The sequence below is a fragment of the Nomascus leucogenys genome, chromosome 25 (assembly GCF_006542625.1).
Source record: "Nomascus leucogenys isolate Asia chromosome 25, Asia_NLE_v1, whole genome shotgun sequence".
NCBI classification, from domain to species: domain Eukaryota; kingdom Metazoa; phylum Chordata; class Mammalia; order Primates; family Hylobatidae; genus Nomascus; species Nomascus leucogenys.
In genome coordinates this window covers 4,531,723-4,554,496 of record NC_044405.1, presented here as the reverse complement: position 1 = coordinate 4,554,496, position 22,774 = coordinate 4,531,723, and the positions used below count along the sequence as shown (strand labels likewise).

Here is a 22,774-nt window from a genome sequence, read left to right as displayed (position 1 = left end):
AAGTGATGTTCCACATGGTCCAACAATTGCCTTTATGAAATATGGACTGGTCATATTGCAGACATATGTAAAATTTTCCAGTGCCATCACCTATTGAAAAATATTTCTAACACTTAACAAAGATAAAAAGTTTCCCTAGAATCTGGTATCAAACTGCCTTCCTACTATGCCTTCCATAAATATCCCACCATCTAGGTTAGTGAGACTCATCTGTTTCTCATATGTTGTACTCTTGACACATCACTAAATACATTCTATATCTCTCTCCTCCTTAGGTGCATTTCTAGGTATACATCAAAGACTAATTTAAATATGACCATTTCTGTAAAAATGTCTTTAATTCTTGCCTTAGAAGGAAACTAATTGCTTCAACTTTGATGCTCCCATAGCACTTTCTAAATCTCTCTCTTTAAAATATAATTTGTAAATAAACAAGTTCCCCCACTGAACTTGAAGCTTCATAAGAAGAGAGAGGCTCTGCCTTACTCATTCTTTTATCTCCATCTCTTAAAATTCCATGACAAAAATGTATACAAAATAAATACTTGTTGGGTCAGTAAATGATTATTCATGAGATCAATTGAGTCCAAGTGGTATGACTTGCTGGTGTGGTTATGGCGTCCAATCAAGAGTTCAACAGATACTGAACAGAGATGTGATTCATCAGGAAGTGAAGCTCCCATGAGAAGCATTAGGACAGCCAAAGTGATGTATGTTCCTAGCTGTATCCCAAATTCATCTTTGAAATGCTGAATACTTGGAATTCTATTAGCTACTTGTAAAATAAGACACAGTTTTAAGTATAGTGCTTTATTTGGTTTATTTATTTATAAAGCATGTATAAGATTCTATGAAATATGCATTTTCTGGATTAATAACTCAATGGTTAAGGACTTTTGATGAATAGCTCTTAAATGTCAACAAATATATGCATTTGAGTTTATTAAATAATATTTTTATTATTATTATTCTCCTACATGGGAGTACTCTGTCAATTAAGAATGGCTTCGATCTTTACTCTGTCCTATAATTTTAGATGTTGGGTGTTCCATGAATTTCCCACTGGTTTATATTCATTTTAATTACAGCCAGTTACAAATGTCTAATTTAGTTGTATGTAGACTCAGCAAAAATCTATAAATGTTTTTAATTAAGAAGTAACTTAGTAGATTCATTAACATGGGCATTTTTACTTTTCCAATTAATTTTATAGAGCAGAAGGAGAAATTTCAGATTTTCATATTTTGAAAACCCAGCAGATGGCAGTACAGTTCTGGCTTTAAGATTAAGAACAATAACCAAAAAGAAAAAAAAGTGCTGATGAGTTAAAGATTTCCAAAACCTTTCACCATCATTGTTATTATATTCAGAGGCAGAAGTATTCAAATTTCCACATTGGCCTAAAAATTTTTTTAAAAAGTCTTTATCTTGTAGGCGTATAAGAATATGGCTTATTTTCAGAATTGCTCTTAAACTTCCCAAGTTAATTTCTAGAAGTAAAATGTGTTTCTTGGTGCATCTCTAGACTTAAGTTTATGAAAGTGGGGCAAGTGAAGGACAAGGCAGGCTGAGAGGTTCAAGTTGTTCGGATCCCCTCCAGAAGATGGCATGAAACCCTGCAGGGGTGTGTTTACAGTGTACCCCCTAAGAATCTCTGACCCAAGGAACAAAGAGATACTCAACAGAAATAGACATTAGGTTTCTTCATTGTTCAATGTCACAATGCACTGGGAATTTTAAGTGCTTATCTTACTTTAAAATGACTTTTGTTGGTAAATGTACTCTACAGAATGGAAACCTTGACTTAAGCCACTATATTTTCAAATAATAAGCTTATGAGTAAATGAAGTGGCTGCTAGATGTTGCAGACGATGTGATAAGCTTTCCAAAATTGCCCCACATGAAATTTCAAAATTTAAAATGCTCTAATTTTACAAATGATTGACTTGCAAATGAAATAAATATTCCTATGGCAGTTGAAGAACATACTTATAAGTAAGAACCCCAGTGGCAAAAAGGCCTATTAAATATTTAAACATTGTACATATCTCATCAATTGGAAATTAATTTCAGTTGTTTTTTAAAGGAAATGTCTCAATAGAATGCCTGCCTGGTTCAAGTCCTTGTACTGATGCTCTAACGTGTATAAAAGCTGATTTATTTTGTGATGGAGAAGTAAACTGTCCAGATGGTTCTGACGAAGACAATAAAATGTGCGGTAAGTTCTCCCCCCTACTCTCTCCCCTTCTGTTTTATCCTCCCTCACTGTAGACACGCAAACACAGACACACACACACACACACACACACATTCTAATCTCAAATATCTGAAACTGCTGAAGAATGAGCTATTTAAATAGCTATTTTTATAATATAATACAAAATCTAAAAATAATTGTATTGATATTTTCCTAAACTTTATAAATAATATTAAACATATTAATTAATTAAACAGAATTCCATTTGATCACTACAGAAAGGAAGATGTGATTAACAATGTCATAAATGTGGGAATGGGTATTGCTGAATTTTCATCTCTTCTCTATATTAAACTAATCCAAACTATTATTAATTTGACTTCTTTGATAGACATTCTCACTTCTTACTAATGGTTTTCATGTTTTTTCACTATCATGTCAGTCTTTTTCTTTCAACATTTTAACAGTACCTAACTCAATGAGCACCATATTAAAATTTTGACTGTTGCTTTTATTTGCCTCTTGTAGTTCTATAAATAATAGAAATAAGACATGAATAAGAACTTAATGCCTCATAAGTAAAACTTCTGTGTTTCATTTGTATATTTTGGCATTTTTTGAGTGTTAATGACAATAATGTTATTTTACTATTATTATTACTATTTGACGCTTAAGTAGCAGTTACCATATACCAAGCATGGCTCTAGTTGATTTAAACATATTTACTCTTTGACTTATTTCTTCATTTCATAGCTGGATTCCACTTAGAAAAGTTTACTAGAAAGCAGCATCTAAATAGGTAATTTGTTTTTGTGTGTAACACATTTAAGAAGATGTCCACATAGAACTACAATAGTTCTCCCTTATTAGTGGTTTCCACGGTTTCAACTACCTGCTGTCAACCACAGGGCACAACAGTAAATGGAAAATTCCAGAAATAAACAATGTATAAGTATAAAATTGCACATCATTCTGAGTATTGTTATAATTGTTCTATTTTGTTAGTGATTATTGCTGTTAATCTCCTATGGTAGGTGTGTATGTATAGGAAAAAGCATAGTAGATATAGGGTTCAGTACTATCCATGGTTCAGGCATCCACTGGAGGTCTTAGAATATATGCCCTGTGGATAAGGGGAGACTGCTGACTTTGGATAAGTCTAATGATATTTTGTTTTATTTAACAGAAAGTATTAACTGCACCTTTTTTGGTATGGCTTATAATCAGTTTTAAAACTGACTATAAGTACAATTAGTGCCCAAAGTGTGTTAAAGACTGTAGTTACTATTTGCTACACTTTTCTATTATTTGTTACACTTTTGTCATCTTGCTTGATAGTAATTAAAGATGAATATTCTAATAACGACCAAAGTTTTAAAAGCTCCCTATCCACTTAGTACACATTTTAAAAGCCAGGCAGTTGGTCTGTTTCCCGGTACCAACTCAACAAAAGGCAGCTCTACTACATAGATTTCCACTAAGCAATCCCGATGCAAATGTTCTTGGATAAAATTCAGACCTTTAAAGTTTAACTACGTACTTTGAAGTGCACTCGGAACATATTGGAAGAAAGTGCAGGCTACAGAATATTTTTAATCTATTTTATATAACTAAGTTACTCAAAGAAGAAGAAAGCAATGTTCTTGCTTTGCTATGGCTTTCAGGCATTTTCCAAAATCTTTTCAGGGAGAATATGATACAAGTGTGCCATCATGAGGTAACAAAGGTGATGCTGATTTCTGTTTCAAAAATAACAGTGTACGTCAACGTAGACACGTGGCTTTAAGCTAATATAATGGTGGTGAATATCCTTAAATAGAGGAAAACGCATAGCTACCAAAATATATTAATCGAATAATTGAAAAATGTACTGCACCTATTATTTTGTTATTATGCTCATGGAGTTCATAATTTTCATGATGAACTAATATCAGTGCATATAAAAATGAACCATGAACCATAAGAATATCATGTAAGTGTGATAATTTGTCCTAAAATAAGTTTTAATGCTATGAATCATTTTTATGAGCCACTCTAAACTCAGGAGATGAGCCTCAGTATTAGAATGGAAGTAATTATCTAAATTTGCTTTAAAAACATAGTCAAACTGCATTGTTACTTTTCAGTAACATGAAGATTTTTTGTCTATTGAACCTTAGTAGTGACCAGCCTTTCATGTCACTAACTCTCTCAAGCTTGCACACCGTCACTTTCCATTTTCTTGATTCTCTTTTTTTTTTGTTTAAGTAAGTATTGTATCTATTTTGGTAAATAAAGTATTTGTGGGATAATATTGTTTAAATCAATCAATGAATCTATTTTTATCCAGAGAGAATTTAAGAGTACAAGTTGCTGTATCATTTTAAGTTGCTTCATTCATTGATGATGGGGAGCCCACAAGCCTGATGACTTTCAGCACCAGCTCAAACTGCCAGCAGCATTATTTCCACCTGAAAGCCGCTGTCCATCAATCTATATTCATGGAAACATTTATAAAATTAATTTAAGAGAATTTTTCCAATATGAAGTTTACCTTTACTCTCTCTCTCTTATTGATTTATTTACTTTTTTGCTCCAGCTGTGAGCTCTAATTCTGGTTTGTGTTATTGATAGAGACATATTAACATTGTCTTCCTCATGCAACTTCCTCTTTTAGTCTTTAGTTATTGGTTTGCACACTTACAGCTGACTATAGCTGAAACAAGATTTCTTTAAATTGTTTTCGTCTTCTAATTAGAATTACATCAGCAGGAAAGTTCACTTTTTAGCTGGCCTATGAAAAGGAAAGATGCTGATTCACAGCCTTTAAGCCAATGCTTAACTCTTTGGAAGTTGGCAAGTGTTCTCATAGTTTGCCTGCCTCACGTGTATATGCATAATACAGCTTGGTGGGTGAGCATAGATCATGTTTGATTTATATATCCTGGAGATTTCAATGCCATGAGCAAAGACACAATTAGTGAATATTCAGCCAGCAGAGGGAGTTCTTCGTGGGTCCTAAGTGCATACCCTTATGCGTTCCATCCCATTACAGGCAACATTTCTGACAGTGCAATCAAATGGCTGCTCTAATTTGACAGGCTCATTTGTCTTCTACTTAGAATTTTTTTTTTCTGATGCTGCACTAGAAAGCACTGCACAGTCTAATAAGTCACAATCCTAAACACCCAGCGATCCTACTCATCCACAACTGGGTCATATATTTTTTCCTGAAAACCTATCCTGCTTCATTCATGGTCATTTGTACTATCAGGTTCTCCAGAAACATCCTGAAATTAAATGAAAAAAATGTATAAGAAAGTGCCTTACACAAGCCTCTATCTTGAAAAGATAATATTTTGGCATTCTGAGCATTGCTATTAGAAATAATTCAATACTACTGTAATTTTATTTTAAATACATTTAGGAATATTCTCTATATTTGCTTGAATGCAGTAATTGACTAGAGCCTCGTTGGAGCAGAATTTGACCTGTAGAGTATCCATTCCCACTAAAACTTAGTAACATGATAGAATACTGGACAGGAAAATTGATCATATTCTTTAGGACAGGCTAAATACTATGATAAACAATCTTAACCATAACAGTTTATTTATCACCTATATCACAGTGCAAAAAAGATGGCAAAGGGCTGTGCTCTAGGTATTCAGGATGCCTGCTCCTTACTTGCCACTCTCTCTGCCCGCAGAGTCCTCTACTGGATCCTTCACAACCAGCTGACTGACAAACGAAGAATGTTACAGATATGTTCAGAAACCATATTTGGAAATAGACACAGTGACTTTTACAATCGTTCATTGGCCAACTCAGTCACATGACCTTATCTGACTCCAAGGGATTTGGGGAAGTGTAGTTTAGTCATGTGCTCAGGAAAGAACTGAAACAGGGTTTGTCAAACATAGAACCATCTTTGAAACTAGAGACATAACTCGGCTTTCTGGAAATTATGAATCACATTGTGCAGTGCAAAGCTGTTGATACCTTTCCCAAGAAAACGCGTAGTGAACAGATGGGAACAATGACTAAAATTTTATCAGCTTTACAAACAGGTTTTTACAAATTCTTAAAGGGATCTTGTTTTGTTCCCTTTCTCTCTCTCTCTCTCTGTCTCTCTCTCTCTGTCTCTTTTGCATCCTCCTGTTTGTTCTGGAATATTATTGCAAATGTGATCTGTATTCTAACTTTAAGAACATTGAAAAAGATGGAAATCTTTAAAAAATTTTCTGTTTCTTCTTTTATTTATGCTTTCCCCCCTGCTTTTCAGTTCAAAGTGTTGGTGATGTCATTGCGATAGTGATAGATGTAGATATATATTGTGATATTAGGCAATATACCACAGTATGCTCTAGAATAAGGCTGCCTTGCTTTCAATTGTTGCTTGTAAGCTAGGAGGCCTTATGGTTGTTATTTAACTCATGTGCCTCAGTTTCCCCCATAACGTCATAGAGTTGTTATGCAAATTGCATTCATACATATATAATAACTTTAGAAAATGACTGGCACATAGTAAACACTCTATAAATGTTGGCAGTTATATTTTAGCGCTGATAAGATTGAGCACCCTACCTCATTGCCTCCTAAGTATTGTAACTCAAATATAAACTTTACAATAGCAGTAGCTTTACTACACTGTCTACAATCTTTGAGTCCATGTTATTTCTCGACAAACTGTGATTTAAAAGCTTTATATATCACATAAAATGCAAGCAAATACCATTTTTGTTTATACGGTCTTTGAATCTAAGGCATTAATTGCCCTACTTGTTTGGCATGGTTTACAGAGGAAAAGAGAGTCAAAGGTGAGAAAAGAGATTTGCTTTTACAACTGGAAAATTATTTAGCAAGTCATTAAAAAGTCACATATTTTATTATTTATCTTCAAATCATGACAAATTAGCCTTAATTTTCTTTGTTTGTTGCAGTAATTATTATGCATAAGGCAATTCGGTTAACTCAACAAACCACTATTTTTCTTTCTTTCCTGTGGTCTGTGCTGGATTGTTCAGAATTTAATCCTTGCTTCTTGACTTACTATCTTTTCTTTTCTTATTTTTGTTCTTTTTTTCTTTTCTTTTTTTCTTCTGGGAATCAGGTTACCAAATCATAAGCTAATGAATTAATTCCTAGGCCATTGTTTTTAAGCAGACTTTGAATAATAAACTTAAGTTACCAAAGTAAATTTTTATGCACTTGAAAATATATATATATACCAAAAAAATAGCAAAAACCCGATAAACACATGAAATTTTTATCAAGATTTCTATTTGCTATCTAATTTTTAATGTATTTATTTTTATATACATAAAATATTGTCATAAAATAGCTTGTATTATGTAATTTGATAGAATCACTTTATAATTTTATGATGAGCTTTTTCATAGCTCAGTTTAGAATTAGCTTATTCTAAACACTCAGATTCCAAAAATGGCAAATTAATTTCGACATATTACTTTGATTTTTCTAGCCTCCATTAATGTTTCTCCATATGAAGAATTTTTAGTCTATGCAGAGAAAAAGATACATTGTAAGCGTCATAATTTTAGAATATTGTGTCAACATAACCAAGTAACTAACTAAAAGGAAAATAATGTAAGAAAGACTAAAAATTGTGAAAATCAAGGTGGATTTTTGCATATACTATACATAGCAAGTGTATGAAAAAAACAAAAATCTCTAAGTTATGGCTCCTGGTTCATGCCTTCAAGAAGATTTTAATCTAGTTGGAATCTATTCAGATATAAATTAAAGGCAACTAATAATGCATGACATTAAGGAGAGGTTCATGAAATAAATCTATGAAAAGTAAAAGAGGAAAATGAGTAATTATGGAAAGCAAAAGCCTTAATCAGGAATATTGAATGAAAATATAGAAAATATTGAACTAGTTATCTCCCAAAGGAGCAAGAATAATGAACTTTAAAAGATGGACTAACAGATTTGTTGGATGGAATTCTGTATAGGCCACTAGTACTATCATTTTCCTGGCCTTATTCTAATCTTTTTCAAGAAAACATAGCACCTTGTACATATATTTGAAATTCACCTAGCTCCAATTTAATTATAAAAACAAGACAAAAAATGACTGTCTGAACTGGCAGTTTTCAATTCAGATATATTTATTTCCTTGCAAATATGGAAGAATACACTTAAAGTGCAGCTTAGGGAAGTGTGTTTAGAAAGACAATGCTTTTGGGCATGGCGCAGTGGCTCACACCTGTAATCCCAGCACTTTGGGAGTCCTAGGAGTGCAGATCACCTGAGGTCAGGAGATTGAGACCAGCCTGGCCAATATGGTGAAACCCCGTCTCTACTAAAAATACAAAAATTATCTGGGCGTGGTGACGGGTGCCTGTAATCCCAGCTACTCCGGAGGCTGAGGCAGGAGAATCACTTGAACACAGGAGGCAGTGAGCCGAGATCGCGCCGTTGCGTTCCAGCACACGCAACAAGAGCGAAACTCCTTCTCAAAAAAAAAATAAAAGGAAAAGGAAGGAAGGAAGAGAAGGAAGGAAGGAAAAAGAGAGGAAGGAAGGAGAAAGAGAGAGAGAGAAAGGAAGGAGGGAGGGAGGGAAGGAAGGAAGTGAAAGAACGAAGGAATGAAGGAAAAAAAGAGAGGAAGGAAGGAAAAAGAGAGAGAGGAAGGGAAGGAAGGAAGGAGGGAGGGAGGGAGGAAAGGAGGGAAGGAAGGGAGGAGGGAGGAAAGGAGGGAAGGAAGGAAGGGAAAAGGAAAGAGAAACAGAGAGAAAGAAAGAATTTTTCTAAAATATTTCACGATAGGATGTGTATGAGTATTTGAACATGGCTAATAGGTTTCAAACATGAAATCTTACTATCATTTCAGTTTTATAAAATAGCCTTGTACAGATTCTGCCATGAATATTCTGTGAAATGTTTTGCAGCCAATTTGAATCCCAAGATTGTTTTTGTCTAACATTAATTGGCATCGTTTTGCAGCCACAGTTTGTGATGGAAGATTTTTGTTAACTGGATCATCTGGGTCTTTCCAGGCTACTCATTATCCGAAACCTTCTGAAACAAGTGTTGTCTGCCAGTGGATCATACGGTAATACAAGATCTTATATTTTCTGTTCTTAAGTCATAAAGTGTTTTTCTGATGCAACGTCTTATTGCTTGCAGTAGTTTTTTAAAGAATCATTGCTTTCATTAACTATGAAGCAAAAACCTCCCAACTGAAAAACTGTACGAAAAACTATACTATCATTTTTAACCTTTTAAAAAGGCATTCTGTGCTATGAACAATACTGTCTAATAAATGGGGTCATTTCATTGGGTTCTGCAGCAAGTTTATTTTTCTGTGGTGGACATTACTCATGTGTGGCCAGGCAAGCAACATACATGTATGGCTGTGTATCATGAGAAGTAGAATTTCACATCATCTGCATTTGTCTATAAAATATTTTCTTTCTCATTTTGCCACTTACCATGCGGAAATCTCTAAAGCTGTGATTCAGTTACAGCAGATTAAGAGTAGGGAACAGCCTCTATATATGTCTTTCTTGCTATATCTTGAAAGACATTTTGATCAGTCAATATGTATTTCACCTCCACATTCTTAATTCAATTAACCAATCCAATCATGATGATAATCAAAATAATTAGGCTGCTGATAGCTGATCTACCTTAATGTTTACCTAAGCATTTTCATAGACAAGGAACACCTTAAGTTCCTTCCAGATATTCCAAGGATAAAAAGAATTTGTACTTACATAAATATAAGAGATCCTGAAATAAACTTATTAAAACTCTTAAAAGTAGGACTTCTTATAGCCTTAAATATGTTAACATGCAATATAAGTCTCTAGTGAAAATTTTCTTGTTGAAATGCTGAATATTTCCCCAACAGAGCATGCAGAATAAGTGCTCCATAGAATTCACTATGAAAAATTATATTCTAATTAGTTCATTTATGTTAATAGCTAGATGGGATTATGGTTTACCAGTCTGACCTGTAGTATAATTTTCATCATTGTGATGATTATATTATATTGATGATGATTATATTGATGATATATTATATTGATATATAATAGCTAATTAAAGAAAGTTAAAAGTCAGAGCCTCAGGCTCTTGCCAAACAGTATGAAATGGCCCCATAACTAATCACCCAGGTAGACATATCCCAGAGAGATGTGAGAAAAAGATTGTTTTATACACAATTACTTGGCATTGTTCAAGGAAAGAAGAATATCCCTTTATTTTTTATTTCGATTTGGAGTGCAACCCCTTGTGAGATATGTAATATAACTAAAAACACAATTTCCTTTGTTTCCTGCTCTAGATAACATGCTATTGGTGTGTCAAAAATAAGACTATGAATTAAAAATGGCAGTTCTAAGTAATTCTTGCCAATTGAAAAATTAACCAAGTTGGAGAATATTGTTTTCACCCTACATTTGTATGTGTTTATATATCTATATAAAGTATTTTTCTGACGCAGAAACACACACACACACATAATCACTTCAAATTTAAAAGAAGCATTTATAAATGTCTATTAGCATTGTTCATTAGGAAAATAAAATATTAACTCTAGCACTTATTTAAAATGTGAGTAGAAAGCTGTAGAAACTCTTTCACTGAAAACGGAAAGAATATATAAATGTAACTAATCGGCATAATTGGGTACACAACTATTTTTTATGCAATCTTTGAAATTTTATTAATACCAAATAAAAATAATTGCTAAGTTCACTTCCTAATAAAGACAGGTCACATTTAGAGGGTTTATGAGCAGAACACACAATAAACTTTTGCTGTAATGGTAATGTCCTTTACACAAAAATTATCCTATTTTAATTAAAAATTTTATGGTCCTATTGTTTTTAGTTTCTTTCCATTACTTAATTTTTGAAACTATTTTAAGAAATCTAGATTGATAAACGGATTATTTTAAAAACCTGAAGAACCTCAGATGTTGCCCCAAAACAGTGTACTTTATGCTAAAATGATGATCTAATTAATCACACAAATAATCTATCTTTTCTCAAAGCTGATTGTTGTATTAGTAATGCATTGTACCAAATAGTTGTTTTCTTTCCCAGTAGTGATCAGATGGGACTAAAGACAATAATTTTTCTATAAGGTTTAAGATCAATTAAGTATAGGTGAAATGTTTAAGATGCAATTAAACTATATTTTGGTCAGGACCAGCTCATCCTTTGAATTACATTAAGAACAAAGTTAGCATACAGCCAATAGTTAAGAATATAGTTATTGGAGACAGTTTGTGTGGGTTCACATCTAACTTCTTCAGATTAAGATCTTCAGATCAAGATATTCACACATCATCAGATCAAGATGTGTGATCTCAGGCAAATGAGTAAACCTCTTTGACTCAAAATTTCTGTGTCTATAGAATTCCACATCTCTAAATACTGTGGTCAAAGAAGTCATTATTAAATATGATAATGAATGTAAAGTGCTTAACCACATATTAAATGCTCAATAAAAGTGGTCTATAAAAATATCAACTACTGACACAATAATGCAAAGTGTATTAATTAAATTTAAAGAAATTTAATCCTTTCAAAAAATCAGAAGGTAACTGAAATATCTAATATTATAAAACATCTGATTATGTTCACCAATTAATCTTACTTTCATAAATCCCTGTGGTTTTATTGGAAGTGAGTTGAATTTTCTGAATCAGAAGAAAGCGGAAAGTCGTCTACACTTTTTTGTCTCTTCTACCTCCAAATATCTGTTTTGGAAAAGCAGAGGTCCTCTGAAAGCAAAGCGTCCTACGGAGCTCCTCATGCATGCGTTCCTTAGATTGACAGCTTGAAAACATCAGATGAAAAAACACTTACCATATTCTTGCCCAGACACACCAGAACTTTAATTAAAAGGGCAGAAATCATCTCTCAAGTCTGCCTATTTCTTCCATCTCTGTCTATTCCAGCTTGACTCCAGATTCCCTAAAAGTCTCACCAGCGGGCTCACTCCCCCAGTCCTTGAACTGATGTAACAGAGGCAGAATTTAAACAGCTTCAAACTTAGCTTTACTTTCCTTCTCTGTCTACTCTGGGATGATATTCTGCTCTCTCACCTTGATCCCCTCACCTCTGCCTGTGGTTACCAGACATGTCTTAGAGTAGCCATGAGTGTAGCATCTCCTGCATTTACCTATCATACTTCAAGGGCCCTCAAACCTAAGCGCTCATCATAATCGCCCTTGGAGCTTCTCAAAATATACATTCCAGAATACACTATGGAACTGCTGAATCTGATACTCAGGGCTGAAGTCTATAGGTTTTTGGTTTGGGTTTTTTTTTTTAATAACCCACCACCATTCTAACTTTATCTCCCTTGCAGCAAACGCTAGTCAGATCCAAAAATCTGAGTTTCTGCTTAGGTGTCTTTTAATGCTGCCCTGCTAGTAGCTGCCATTTCACTAACACCAACCCCACTACTTGAAGACTAAACTTCAGCCCTGAACTCCACCCTACGGGCCATAATTATAGTATGGTGTTTGATCAACCTGAGGTCTTGCCACAAATGGACAGTTCTCAACAATGACTTTTAGACTTTCAAAAATTAACTAACTCTGTGAAGAATGTCCTTGATTGCCTTATTGGCCATGTTACTGCTGGAGGTGAACCTAAAAACCAATCTTGCCATGTCCCTGCCTGTAGGCCTTGTTCACTCAGTATCCTCCAGGGCCAGAGTCAGAGGCCAGATCACTTCTCAGGGCTCCTGCTTGGCCTTGGATACTAAATGTCTTAAGTATTACTAGCCTTTTTAATCCTTTCCTGGGTCCATTTGCAGATGATCAAGCCAAACTCATGCCCAAGGAGGCTTAGGCATTTTCTCCCATACACACTTTTATTTCTTTCAGCCATCTCCCTTCCAAGGAGTTCAGAGAAACTTGGTACTTACAAAGCACTTGGAGGAGTTATTTACATTTCTGGTTATAACACTTTAATAAGACAGTGGAGTTGTAAATAGAGGTTTCAGTAAGTCTCCCCTCTCTGAAACCATTATCTGAAAATGGAAATAGTTTAAATATCAAATTTAAATTTTCTGATGAACCTGTCACACTTTTCCTTCTATGCTCTTATACCAGCAGCTAGATACATTATTTTTTATATCAACAGCATGCAGTAGTTTCTACAAAGTATTAGATAATACAGGAATGAATGAATTAATCCCTGCCCTTGAGTCATATAAATTCTGTTAGGAAAGACATTTAAGTATGTAAATAACAATTATAGAATATAATAGCTGTCACCTTGATGGTATGAACAATATACACGAATTGGAAAATTTAACATAATTAAAATGTTCATACTACCCAAAGTGATGTACAGATTGAATGCAAGCCCTATAAAATACCAGTGGAGGTTTTTACAGAAATAGAAAAAAAATCTAAAAATGTATATGGAATCACAACAAAACCTGAATAGCCAAAACAAACTTAAGAAATAACAAACCTGGGGGCTCACACTTCGTGATTCAAAATATATTACAGAGCTATAGTAATCAAAACTGTAACATACTGGCAAAAAAGACAAACATATAGACAGACAGAATAGAAAGCCCACAATAAAGCCTCACATATATGATCAAATGATCTTCCACAAGGGTGCTAAGGCAACACAAAGGGGAAAGGATAGTCTTTTCCACAAATGATATTGAGAAGACCTGAAATGGTGCAGCTGCTATGGAGAACAGTGTGCAGGTTCCTCAAAAATTAAAAATAGAATTCCCATATGATCCAGCATTCCCAATTCTGAATATTTATCTCAATTAAATATCTGCACTCCCATGTTCATTTCAGCATTAGTTACAATAACCAAAAGGTAAAAAGAACCTGAATGTCCATCCTCCGATGATTGAACAAAGGAAATGTGATATATATATGAATATTAGTCATAAAGAAGGAAATCTTGTATATCATACAACATAGAAGAACCTTGAGAACATTATGCGAAGTGAAATAAGCCAGTCACAGAGAGATAAATACTGCATGAATTCATTTACATGAAGCACAGAAAGTAGTTAAACTCATGGAAATGAAAGGAGAATGGTGGTTGCCAGGGGCTGGGAGGACTAAGCAATGGGGAGTTGTCATTCACTGATACAGAGTTTCAGTCCTGCAAGTTAAAGAGTTCTAGAGATCTGCTGTATATCATTGTGTTCATAACTGGCAATACTGCACTGTACACTTAAAAATTTAAGAGGGTAGATATCATATTATGTGGTGTTCACCACAAGAAAACACATACAAATTCTAGAATGCATTAAGAAATATGACAACTGTTAAAAATTTGGTAATCTATTTTTTGCTTTTAATTTAGTGTAAACCAAGGACTTTCCATTAAACTGAGCTTCGATCATTTTAATACATATTATACAGATATATTAGATATTTATGAAGGTGTAGGATCAAGCAAGATTTTAAGAGGTAAGTTGAAACAAATATACAATTACTTATGAAAATGAAAATATGTGGGTAAATTTTTGGAGTGGTATGTTTTCCCTTTGATTTTGAAGTGAATATGGACTTGAAACTTATAAAACTAAAAAAAATTACTTCTCATAAATATTAGAAAATTAGTGTTCTATGTGATCTTCATAATAAAACAGGTTTTAACATGGTCCTCTTCTAATTAATATCTTAAAAATTATGTGAAATTTGTCAAAGGATTATAATTATATATTTGGTTACCATACATTGTTTAAATGTTAGTCCCTATTAACCAGATTCACACAATCCCAGAAAATTACTATTCTATTTTCTCTGCATTGCATAGGTTATAAACTCACAGAGGTTCCGTCATTTTTTATGTTCATCCTGCTCCTTGGTCTCCTGTAGGCTAATACTAATAAAGTGGCTAAAACATTATCTAGCCAAGGAGGTAGGCTCAGTAAATGGTAGATGTGGATGGATGGTATTGTTACTATATAACCATTTATCGTTATACATGGACGGGGCTGGAAGCTGAAAAGAGGGCAGGGAATGTCCTAGTAATATACATCTGCTCATGCCCCTTTGTTCTACCTGGCCCCAAATGCACAGACCTATTCACAGTAACCAGTGAAATTAGGGGCAAAATTCCAGGAAGAAATACAGTGAGGATGAGGTAGAGAATGTGGAAACGAAGCCGAGGGAATAACTAGTTTTCCTCGCATGTTGGAGAAATGGTTAAGTGTCGAGCTAGGATAAGGTTGGTGACACCTGTGATTAAATTTTATGTAATAACTTTATTTTAAGAAACTTGCCTCTCAAATTATATTTGTGGGTAATGAAAAGTGAATCCTATTGAATAATTTTTTACAGATTTAATGATTTGAGAAATATTTAAGCATATGCTAATAATATTTTTATTAGGTATTGATGTGTGATACTTTACTGAATAATCAGTGTGCATTTTCTTATTTAATATTTTCAACAAACCTGCAAAATATGTTTTACAGAAGAGTAAAATGAGGTATAATATATTAAATTACCATAAGTTCACAGTGTTAGAGGCAGAAATCATACTCCGAACTCTCTAACTTGAAACATAATACAATTATTCTTTGTGCTTTAAAAGCCCAAGTACAAATATCATGAGTATATATAAAACATGTGAACTCATGGTAAGTCACATTTGCTCTTAAAAAAAATGGGCCAACCATTTCATAATCTATTTCTACAGCTGATAAATGCAGTTTTTTAAAATTATGATCAACACAAATATTTACATAGGTGGACAAATAGGTTACTTCTTATAAATGTTTCCAAAGACTAATGTGGCATTAATAAACTTTACCATATATTTTCACTTACACTGTATAAAGGAGTGTTGTCGGCACTTTGAGTTGACTGAATAAATGCTCTTCCAAACCAATTATGTAGGTGATATCATCATCCCTATTATACAGAAGATAAAAATCTAAATTTGTAGAGGTTGGGGGCTGAATAAGTGATAGGCATAAGATATTCTCATGTTTCTTAACTCTTCAAATACCATGGTCTGTCTAAATATTATTTTCACATGGTTAGGGTATCAGCAGTTTGTGAATAAATTTTCAAATGTTTAGCCATAGTTATGTGACTAATGCACAATTAATTGCCATAAAAATGTAATAAGAAACTGAATATCCAAGCAGAAAAATCTGTGAATATGTAGTTACTTATTAACAGGTAGTTGCTTAATTTTAAGGTATTCAGAATAATAATTTATTTTAAAGTTTTGAAAATTAAATATTTTAATTATAACCTAAAAATGTGAGAAAGTGTATTGGGGGTTAAATTTTAAAATTAAAAATTAAAAATTCTAACTTTTTCTAAGAAAACTAATAGTATCTTACCATTGCCATCTAGCACAAAGTCTGGTGTATTGTAAAGACTCAAGGTTTGTTTATTTGAATTTACACCAACTGGGATATATTTCTGTCATATGGTATTATAGTGTATAATCAATGGAAACAAGCAGTATTTCCCATAAGTGTAAAGTTAATTCGTATGGTAATAACGCAGATATTTTCATTCTTAAGTCACAAGCTCATCTTTCCCTAAATGTTTTAGCAATTTCTTTATGTGAAAGGTGCTTACAAGGTTTGCTTTCATTAAATTCCAATTCAAAATATACAATCTCAAATACTGTTATTATTTGTACAATATTGGAAATATATAAATTTTTTACTTAGGGTAAGTGGGATTATATAGAGACAATATAAAGAATTATCATCATAAAATATTTGTTATATACCTGTTTAGGGGCAAATCAGCATAAACAAATCCTAAAGGCATTTTTTCCATCATTTTAATCTACAGTTGTGAGGCAAAAGTTCTCTAACTGCTAAAAAGTGTCAGAGAAATACAGACATTGCATAAAGTGATAGTGCAGTCTTCAAATAATTATGAACATTGAAGTAAATCAAAATAGAGTGCTGGGAAAGTTATTTCAAAAGTGTTTTCTTTAAGTTGCAATGATGAAGGTATAATATTAAATTCAATGGTTATAATAATTATTAATACTTCATATGAAAGGGGTAGAAGATGGTGAGTGGGCTTACTTAATTTAGTGTTCAGAAAAATCTATAAATGTTTTTATGCATCTTCAAAGAAAGACAACAAAAATGCCTAGGTTAGCACACTGAAAACGGTTTCAAAATGCTTAGCCCAGGAATTGTATTTCTGAGTGCATAGTTGTTATGCCATTCTTTATATCTCAAGTGCTTAGCTGGTATTCCATTCCCACAGGACTGCTGACAATATATTTCTAATACTGTAGCTTAACATTGTTTAAGGCCATGCTTATCCTGAGGCACACAGAAGTGTGCATAGCTATAGCCAAAGCCATGTAATAAACATAGTGTATATTCCGGAATTGCCAATGTATCCTACAACAAAAATAATCACACTGCATTATGGAATTAAACAATACAGGCAAATATCATTCAAAGCAAAGCATTTTCAATACATTTTATACTTTTATTAGGACACTTTTATGTATACTCAGAAGTACCCATTAACTCACTTCTGTTGATAGGGATACATTATGTGGAAAAGTTTATTTTAGCAAGCACTAGGTTTGCTTAAGTCATCCCTTCCAGAAATTCTCAAAGATTCCCCAATCATAGCGCCTGGCAAAATTAAAGATTCTTTCTTCAGTACCCCCATAGCATTTTTCCCTTATATAATAATTTTATGGTTATTTTTAATAACTCACCAATATAAATTCTTCTAATAGAGGAAACTAGTTACTTCTTTTCTATGTCATCAGCACTTGGCCCCAGACTTAATTCATAGTGGAAACTCACTAAGATGTGTTGAATATATTATAAATTCTTTTATAATAAAGATGGTACTCTAGTTGCCACATTTTCACTCTTATAAATTGGATAATATAAGTAGTGTGACCTAGGTCTGTTGAATCATATTCTGTAGAAAGTTGGTCTTCCCTGTCCATTGCCCTCTTTCCAAATTCCCACATCTGTATCATACTTCTTTCTTCTTTCACAAAACCTATTCACCAGAGCCTTTGCTGTTAGTAGACAAATGATGAGTTAATTCCCATTTAAGAGTGACTGCTTGATCAGTCTATGCACATTAACATCCATAAAAGTTTTGGATTTTTAGTAGAAGACATTGGATTTTCTTAAGGAATGTCTAAAAATTTATTTTATCAGTTATGATATAATAGGAAAAAAGTCATCCTTTAAAAGATATTAGGTAATTGTTTCCTTTTTCTTTCATCACAAACCCTGTCTCATTTATGTAGGCAAATTCTATTACTCTGTTTACTCACATCATGAGATATGCCCTCAAATATTGATTAAAAATCTCCTATGCTTGGTACAATGACAGAGGCACAGAAAGCATTAAGTCATGATCTCATCCTTTACAAGGTTTACAACCTAGTTGGTGAGATAGAGAAGCAAAAGATAGAATTTCTTTCACTGAGCATTTAGTATATACCAGACACTGTCTTACATGAGAATTACTTTCACTCCTTATCACAAATCTTTATGGGAAAAAGTTGTAACATTACAGAAGAAAGGCACAGAGAAGTCTAGTAAGACATGGAACCAAGACTCAATCAAATACTGATGCTGGAGCCCCTGCTCTTAACCACTACCCTCCACTACTCCCCGGATTTGTGAAATACATGGCTGTCACTGGATCTGTAGTCCTGGGACTCTTATTAGGCAAGAAGACTTTAAGACTATCTGATGAAAGTTTCATAAAATCTCTACAGACACATATTCTACACCATTTTAGAAGGTTTTCATGTATCTCTGAAGCAGGTTAATGGAATTCAAGGTAAGCTCCTGGACTTTTTAGACTAGCACAATTCTATTAGATATCATGAGAATCCAACACACTATGAAATCCAACACACTAAGGGTGTGGTTGAACCACCAGCCACATTCAAACCCAGCCAGATGTCCAAGAGAATTCCATTGCCCTGGAATAAAAAGCAAAAAAGAGGCAGATAGGTTTAAAGCTTCTAGAATGTTCACATCCCTTAAGTGACTAACACTTATGAACTCCAAAGGTTTTCAATATGAGAGGTATTAAAATTACACAGGTATGCATGCTGCCATAGCAACAGTCTAAATAATAGTTCTTCATGAAAAATATTGAATGCATGGCACACATTTTGGTGAAAAACATTAAGATGTGAATCAATGCTTGCTCATGATGTCCTCTCTGTTAGATTATATTGAAATTACATTGTATGTATCACATTGTTTCCCAATTACTACATAATCACAGAATATCTAATAGTTCATAAAAGTATCTCTTTTCAGAACTCAATGTTAAATAACTCACTGTTATTTAACAGTGGTTCATTGTCTCCTATCTGCAAGTATGGTATTTTTTTATAGGCCTGAATCTGACGCCATGTTCAGATTGTCAAACTAAAATGCTAATGCATTGTTTGTTAACACTTTTTTTCATTATCACCTCCACTAAGAAACCATTTCAGGCCTTGTTTTTTCCTAACAGCTCCTCGTGAAAGTCTAATATTTCATACACACTACATTCTGTGTATCTGTTCATGGACTGTGGGTATATCTGAGCTTTACACATTTAAAAATTAAAACTGTTTTTCTCCCTCAGAACCAATTTTCACTGCCCTAGAAGCAAGATCACCGCCTTTGAAAATGTATGTGCAGTACATTTTCATAAAAGCAAATTTTATATAACAATGATTTTGTAAAGCATCATATGAAAGCTTTTTATAACCCATGTACTATATGAACTCTTGACAATCAAAAATGAAAAAAAAAATCCCCTAAGTACTTAAGACAGAAAAACGTTACAATCCATTTAAAATGCTGTAGAAACAATCTTAAGTCACCTGGTATTATTTTGAGGTCATATAGTTACAAGCATAAAGAGCCCAAGAATATTCTTTTGTTTCTGTTATTTTACCCAGATTAAGCCCCTGTGAGTGTGACACAGTAAATACCTGATAAAGCTAAGTTGACTTTAATTTTCAAAACTGCTTAACTGGTGTTTCTTAGATGAACTTTACCAGTAAATGAATGCATCTTTTCTATGTATATATAGTGCATAAAGCTAACAATTAAAAATTTAAAATACCTTTTTTATCAAATCAAAAATATGTATAATAATTTGAGGCTTTCTAATGTTTGAGGGGAGATATTTTAATTAAAACAAATGTAAGACTAATGCTTTTAGTTAACTAAGTGGTATCAGATAGATATTTGGATAGATCAACTGATAAACTGATAGTTCAGTAGATGGATTGATGGATGGAGAGATAGATGAACAGATAGATATATACATATAACAGTTGTTTATTTTATTTTGTAGCTTCTATTTGGGAAACTAATCCTGGCACAATAAGAATTTTTTCCAACCAAGTTACTGCCACCTTTCTTGTAGAATCTGAGGAAAGTGATTATGTTGGCTTTAATGCAACATATACTGCATTTAACAGCAGTGAGCTTAATAGTAAGTATTATTTATTTGTTGGCTTTTAAATTTTTAGATGCTTTAATGTTATAATGGAATTTTAAAGGTAGCAGAATCTAAAATTTTCATGATGTAAATTTTATAATGAGTATCTTGTATGTGCATCTTTCTCTTCTTAGAACTTGAAAAGAAACGAGAAATTGGACAATGGTTTACATTTTTCAAAGGAATCAAATAACCAATTTGAGAAAGCTTATAAATCACTATAAAATCAAATTAAAATTTTATTTGCTGCAATCATTGCAAGTCACAAAATACTAGCATAAAACTAATTCAGAGAAAATTCTACATAAACTTAATTTGGATCAAGGTATTAAATTTAGTAACAAGAGAGAGAAAAATATGGAACAAAGTTTATGTGGGTGAACCAATGGAGACAAGATGTAAAACTTAAAAAAAGAGAAACTTATATTTGCTAATACCCTGACGGAGTATAGGAAATGTATTAATTTAACACAGTTGGCAACAAAAAGCTGTTTTAAAAAAACTTAATAGAATGCAACAGAGTTAAGATCAATAAAAAAATAATGATTTTGTACATACCACTGAAGTATAAGCTGTATAAGGTTAGATTATGTTCAATACAATCTAATATAACTACTCACATTGTGGACTAAATTTTTTTATTCTTTATTTTTTGCATTCACAGATTATGAGAAAATTAATTGTAACTTTGAGGATGGCTTTTGTTTCTGGGTCCAGGATCTAAATGATGATAATGAATGGGAAAGGATTCAGGGAAGCACCTTTCCTCCTTTTACTGGACCCAATTTTGACCACACTTTTGGCAATGCTTCAGGTATAATTCATTTAATTCAGAAGTCAAAAGGATTTTAATTCACAAGTCAAAAGGAAAGAGATTTTTGTTGTACTGCAGTGTAAAGTGAGCAGTATTAAACGCAAAAATCTTTTTGGATTTTTTAAAAAATTCAATTAATTAAATGAAAAATGGTAATCAAACAGGCAAGTAAAAGTGAGTGTGTTTCAAGAAATATATTGGTTTACGCTATATATTTGCAAAATGTTGAAAAGTACACAGAGGCCATTAGAGACAAGACTAGGTTGTCATCCTAGACTTGCCACTTATTATTAACTAAGTAGACTTGAGTGAGGCAATTAGCTTTTCTGAAGTTTGGTCTATGTTGTCTTAATTTCGTTTTCTGATGGTACATTGCTAGTGCACAGAAATAAAATGGATTTTTGTATATTGATCTTAGACCCAACAGCAGTCCTGCTGAATTTGTTTGTTATCTCTGATGTTCCTTTAAAGAATTCCTTAGCATTTTCAACATACAAGATTGCATAATCTTGAAACAAAGATAGATTTGCTTCTTCTGGGAAGCCCTATGGAAGTCTGATTCTAAAGCACGCTAATAGGGCAGGGTTGTGATTTCTAAGTACATTTTTCATCTGAATGAGATATTAGAATTGATGCCAGGTGGAAATATTAGAGACAATAATATTTTGCTGAGAAACCAGAAATCATGGTGAAATATTAGAAGCTAAGGAACTTGTAGTGGGAAGATCAATCATGAAAGTCTTGGAACACATATTCATAATACCAGATATAATCATTGAAGTGAGAGTCACAAATCTTAGAAGGAATATATAAGGAAAAATACAAAAAAAAAAGTGAAAAGTTGTGAATTTATATAATTTTCTTAGTCAAAATTCATCCTATAATATGACTTGCTGATAGGTTACTGATGAGAATACTATCCCATTCAAACAAATAAACATTAAAAGCCACCTCTAACCAGCTGTGGTTCTAGGCATTAAGGATACAGGTCATATACAGTAACCTCCACAAAGTCTGTCCAAAATCTCCAAGTTGAAATGTTTTTTCCCTTAAATATTCTAAGCACCTCTTCCATTTTTCCTATTATATAGCATTATATTTACTCACTTATTTGTTTCTTTTTACCACAGTATTCTTTTCAGGGACAAAAACCTAGTCTCTTAACTTTGAATTAATAGGGCATGTATTAGTCCATTTTCACACTGCCATAAAGAAATACCCGAGACTGGGTAATTTATAAAGGAAAGAGGTTTCATTGACTCACAGTTCTGCATGGCTGGGGAGGTCTCAGGAAACTTACAATCATGGCAGAAGG

General features: G+C 33.1%; 1 protein-coding gene across 1 annotated transcript in view; it reads left to right on the top strand.

Moving 5' to 3' along the window:
* TMPRSS15 (transmembrane serine protease 15) overlaps window positions 1-22,774 on the top strand; it is a 138,761-nt gene that overhangs the window by 27,129 nt on the left and 88,858 nt on the right. The window contains exons 6-10 of the mRNA XM_030806191.1: window positions 2,087-2,218; window positions 9,152-9,260; window positions 14,518-14,624; window positions 20,499-20,639; window positions 21,310-21,459. Of these exons, the coding sequence (XP_030662051.1) occupies window positions 2,087-2,218; window positions 9,152-9,260; window positions 14,518-14,624; window positions 20,499-20,639; window positions 21,310-21,459 (639 nt within the window). The remainder of the gene's footprint in view (window positions 1-2,086; window positions 2,219-9,151; window positions 9,261-14,517; window positions 14,625-20,498; window positions 20,640-21,309; window positions 21,460-22,774) is intronic.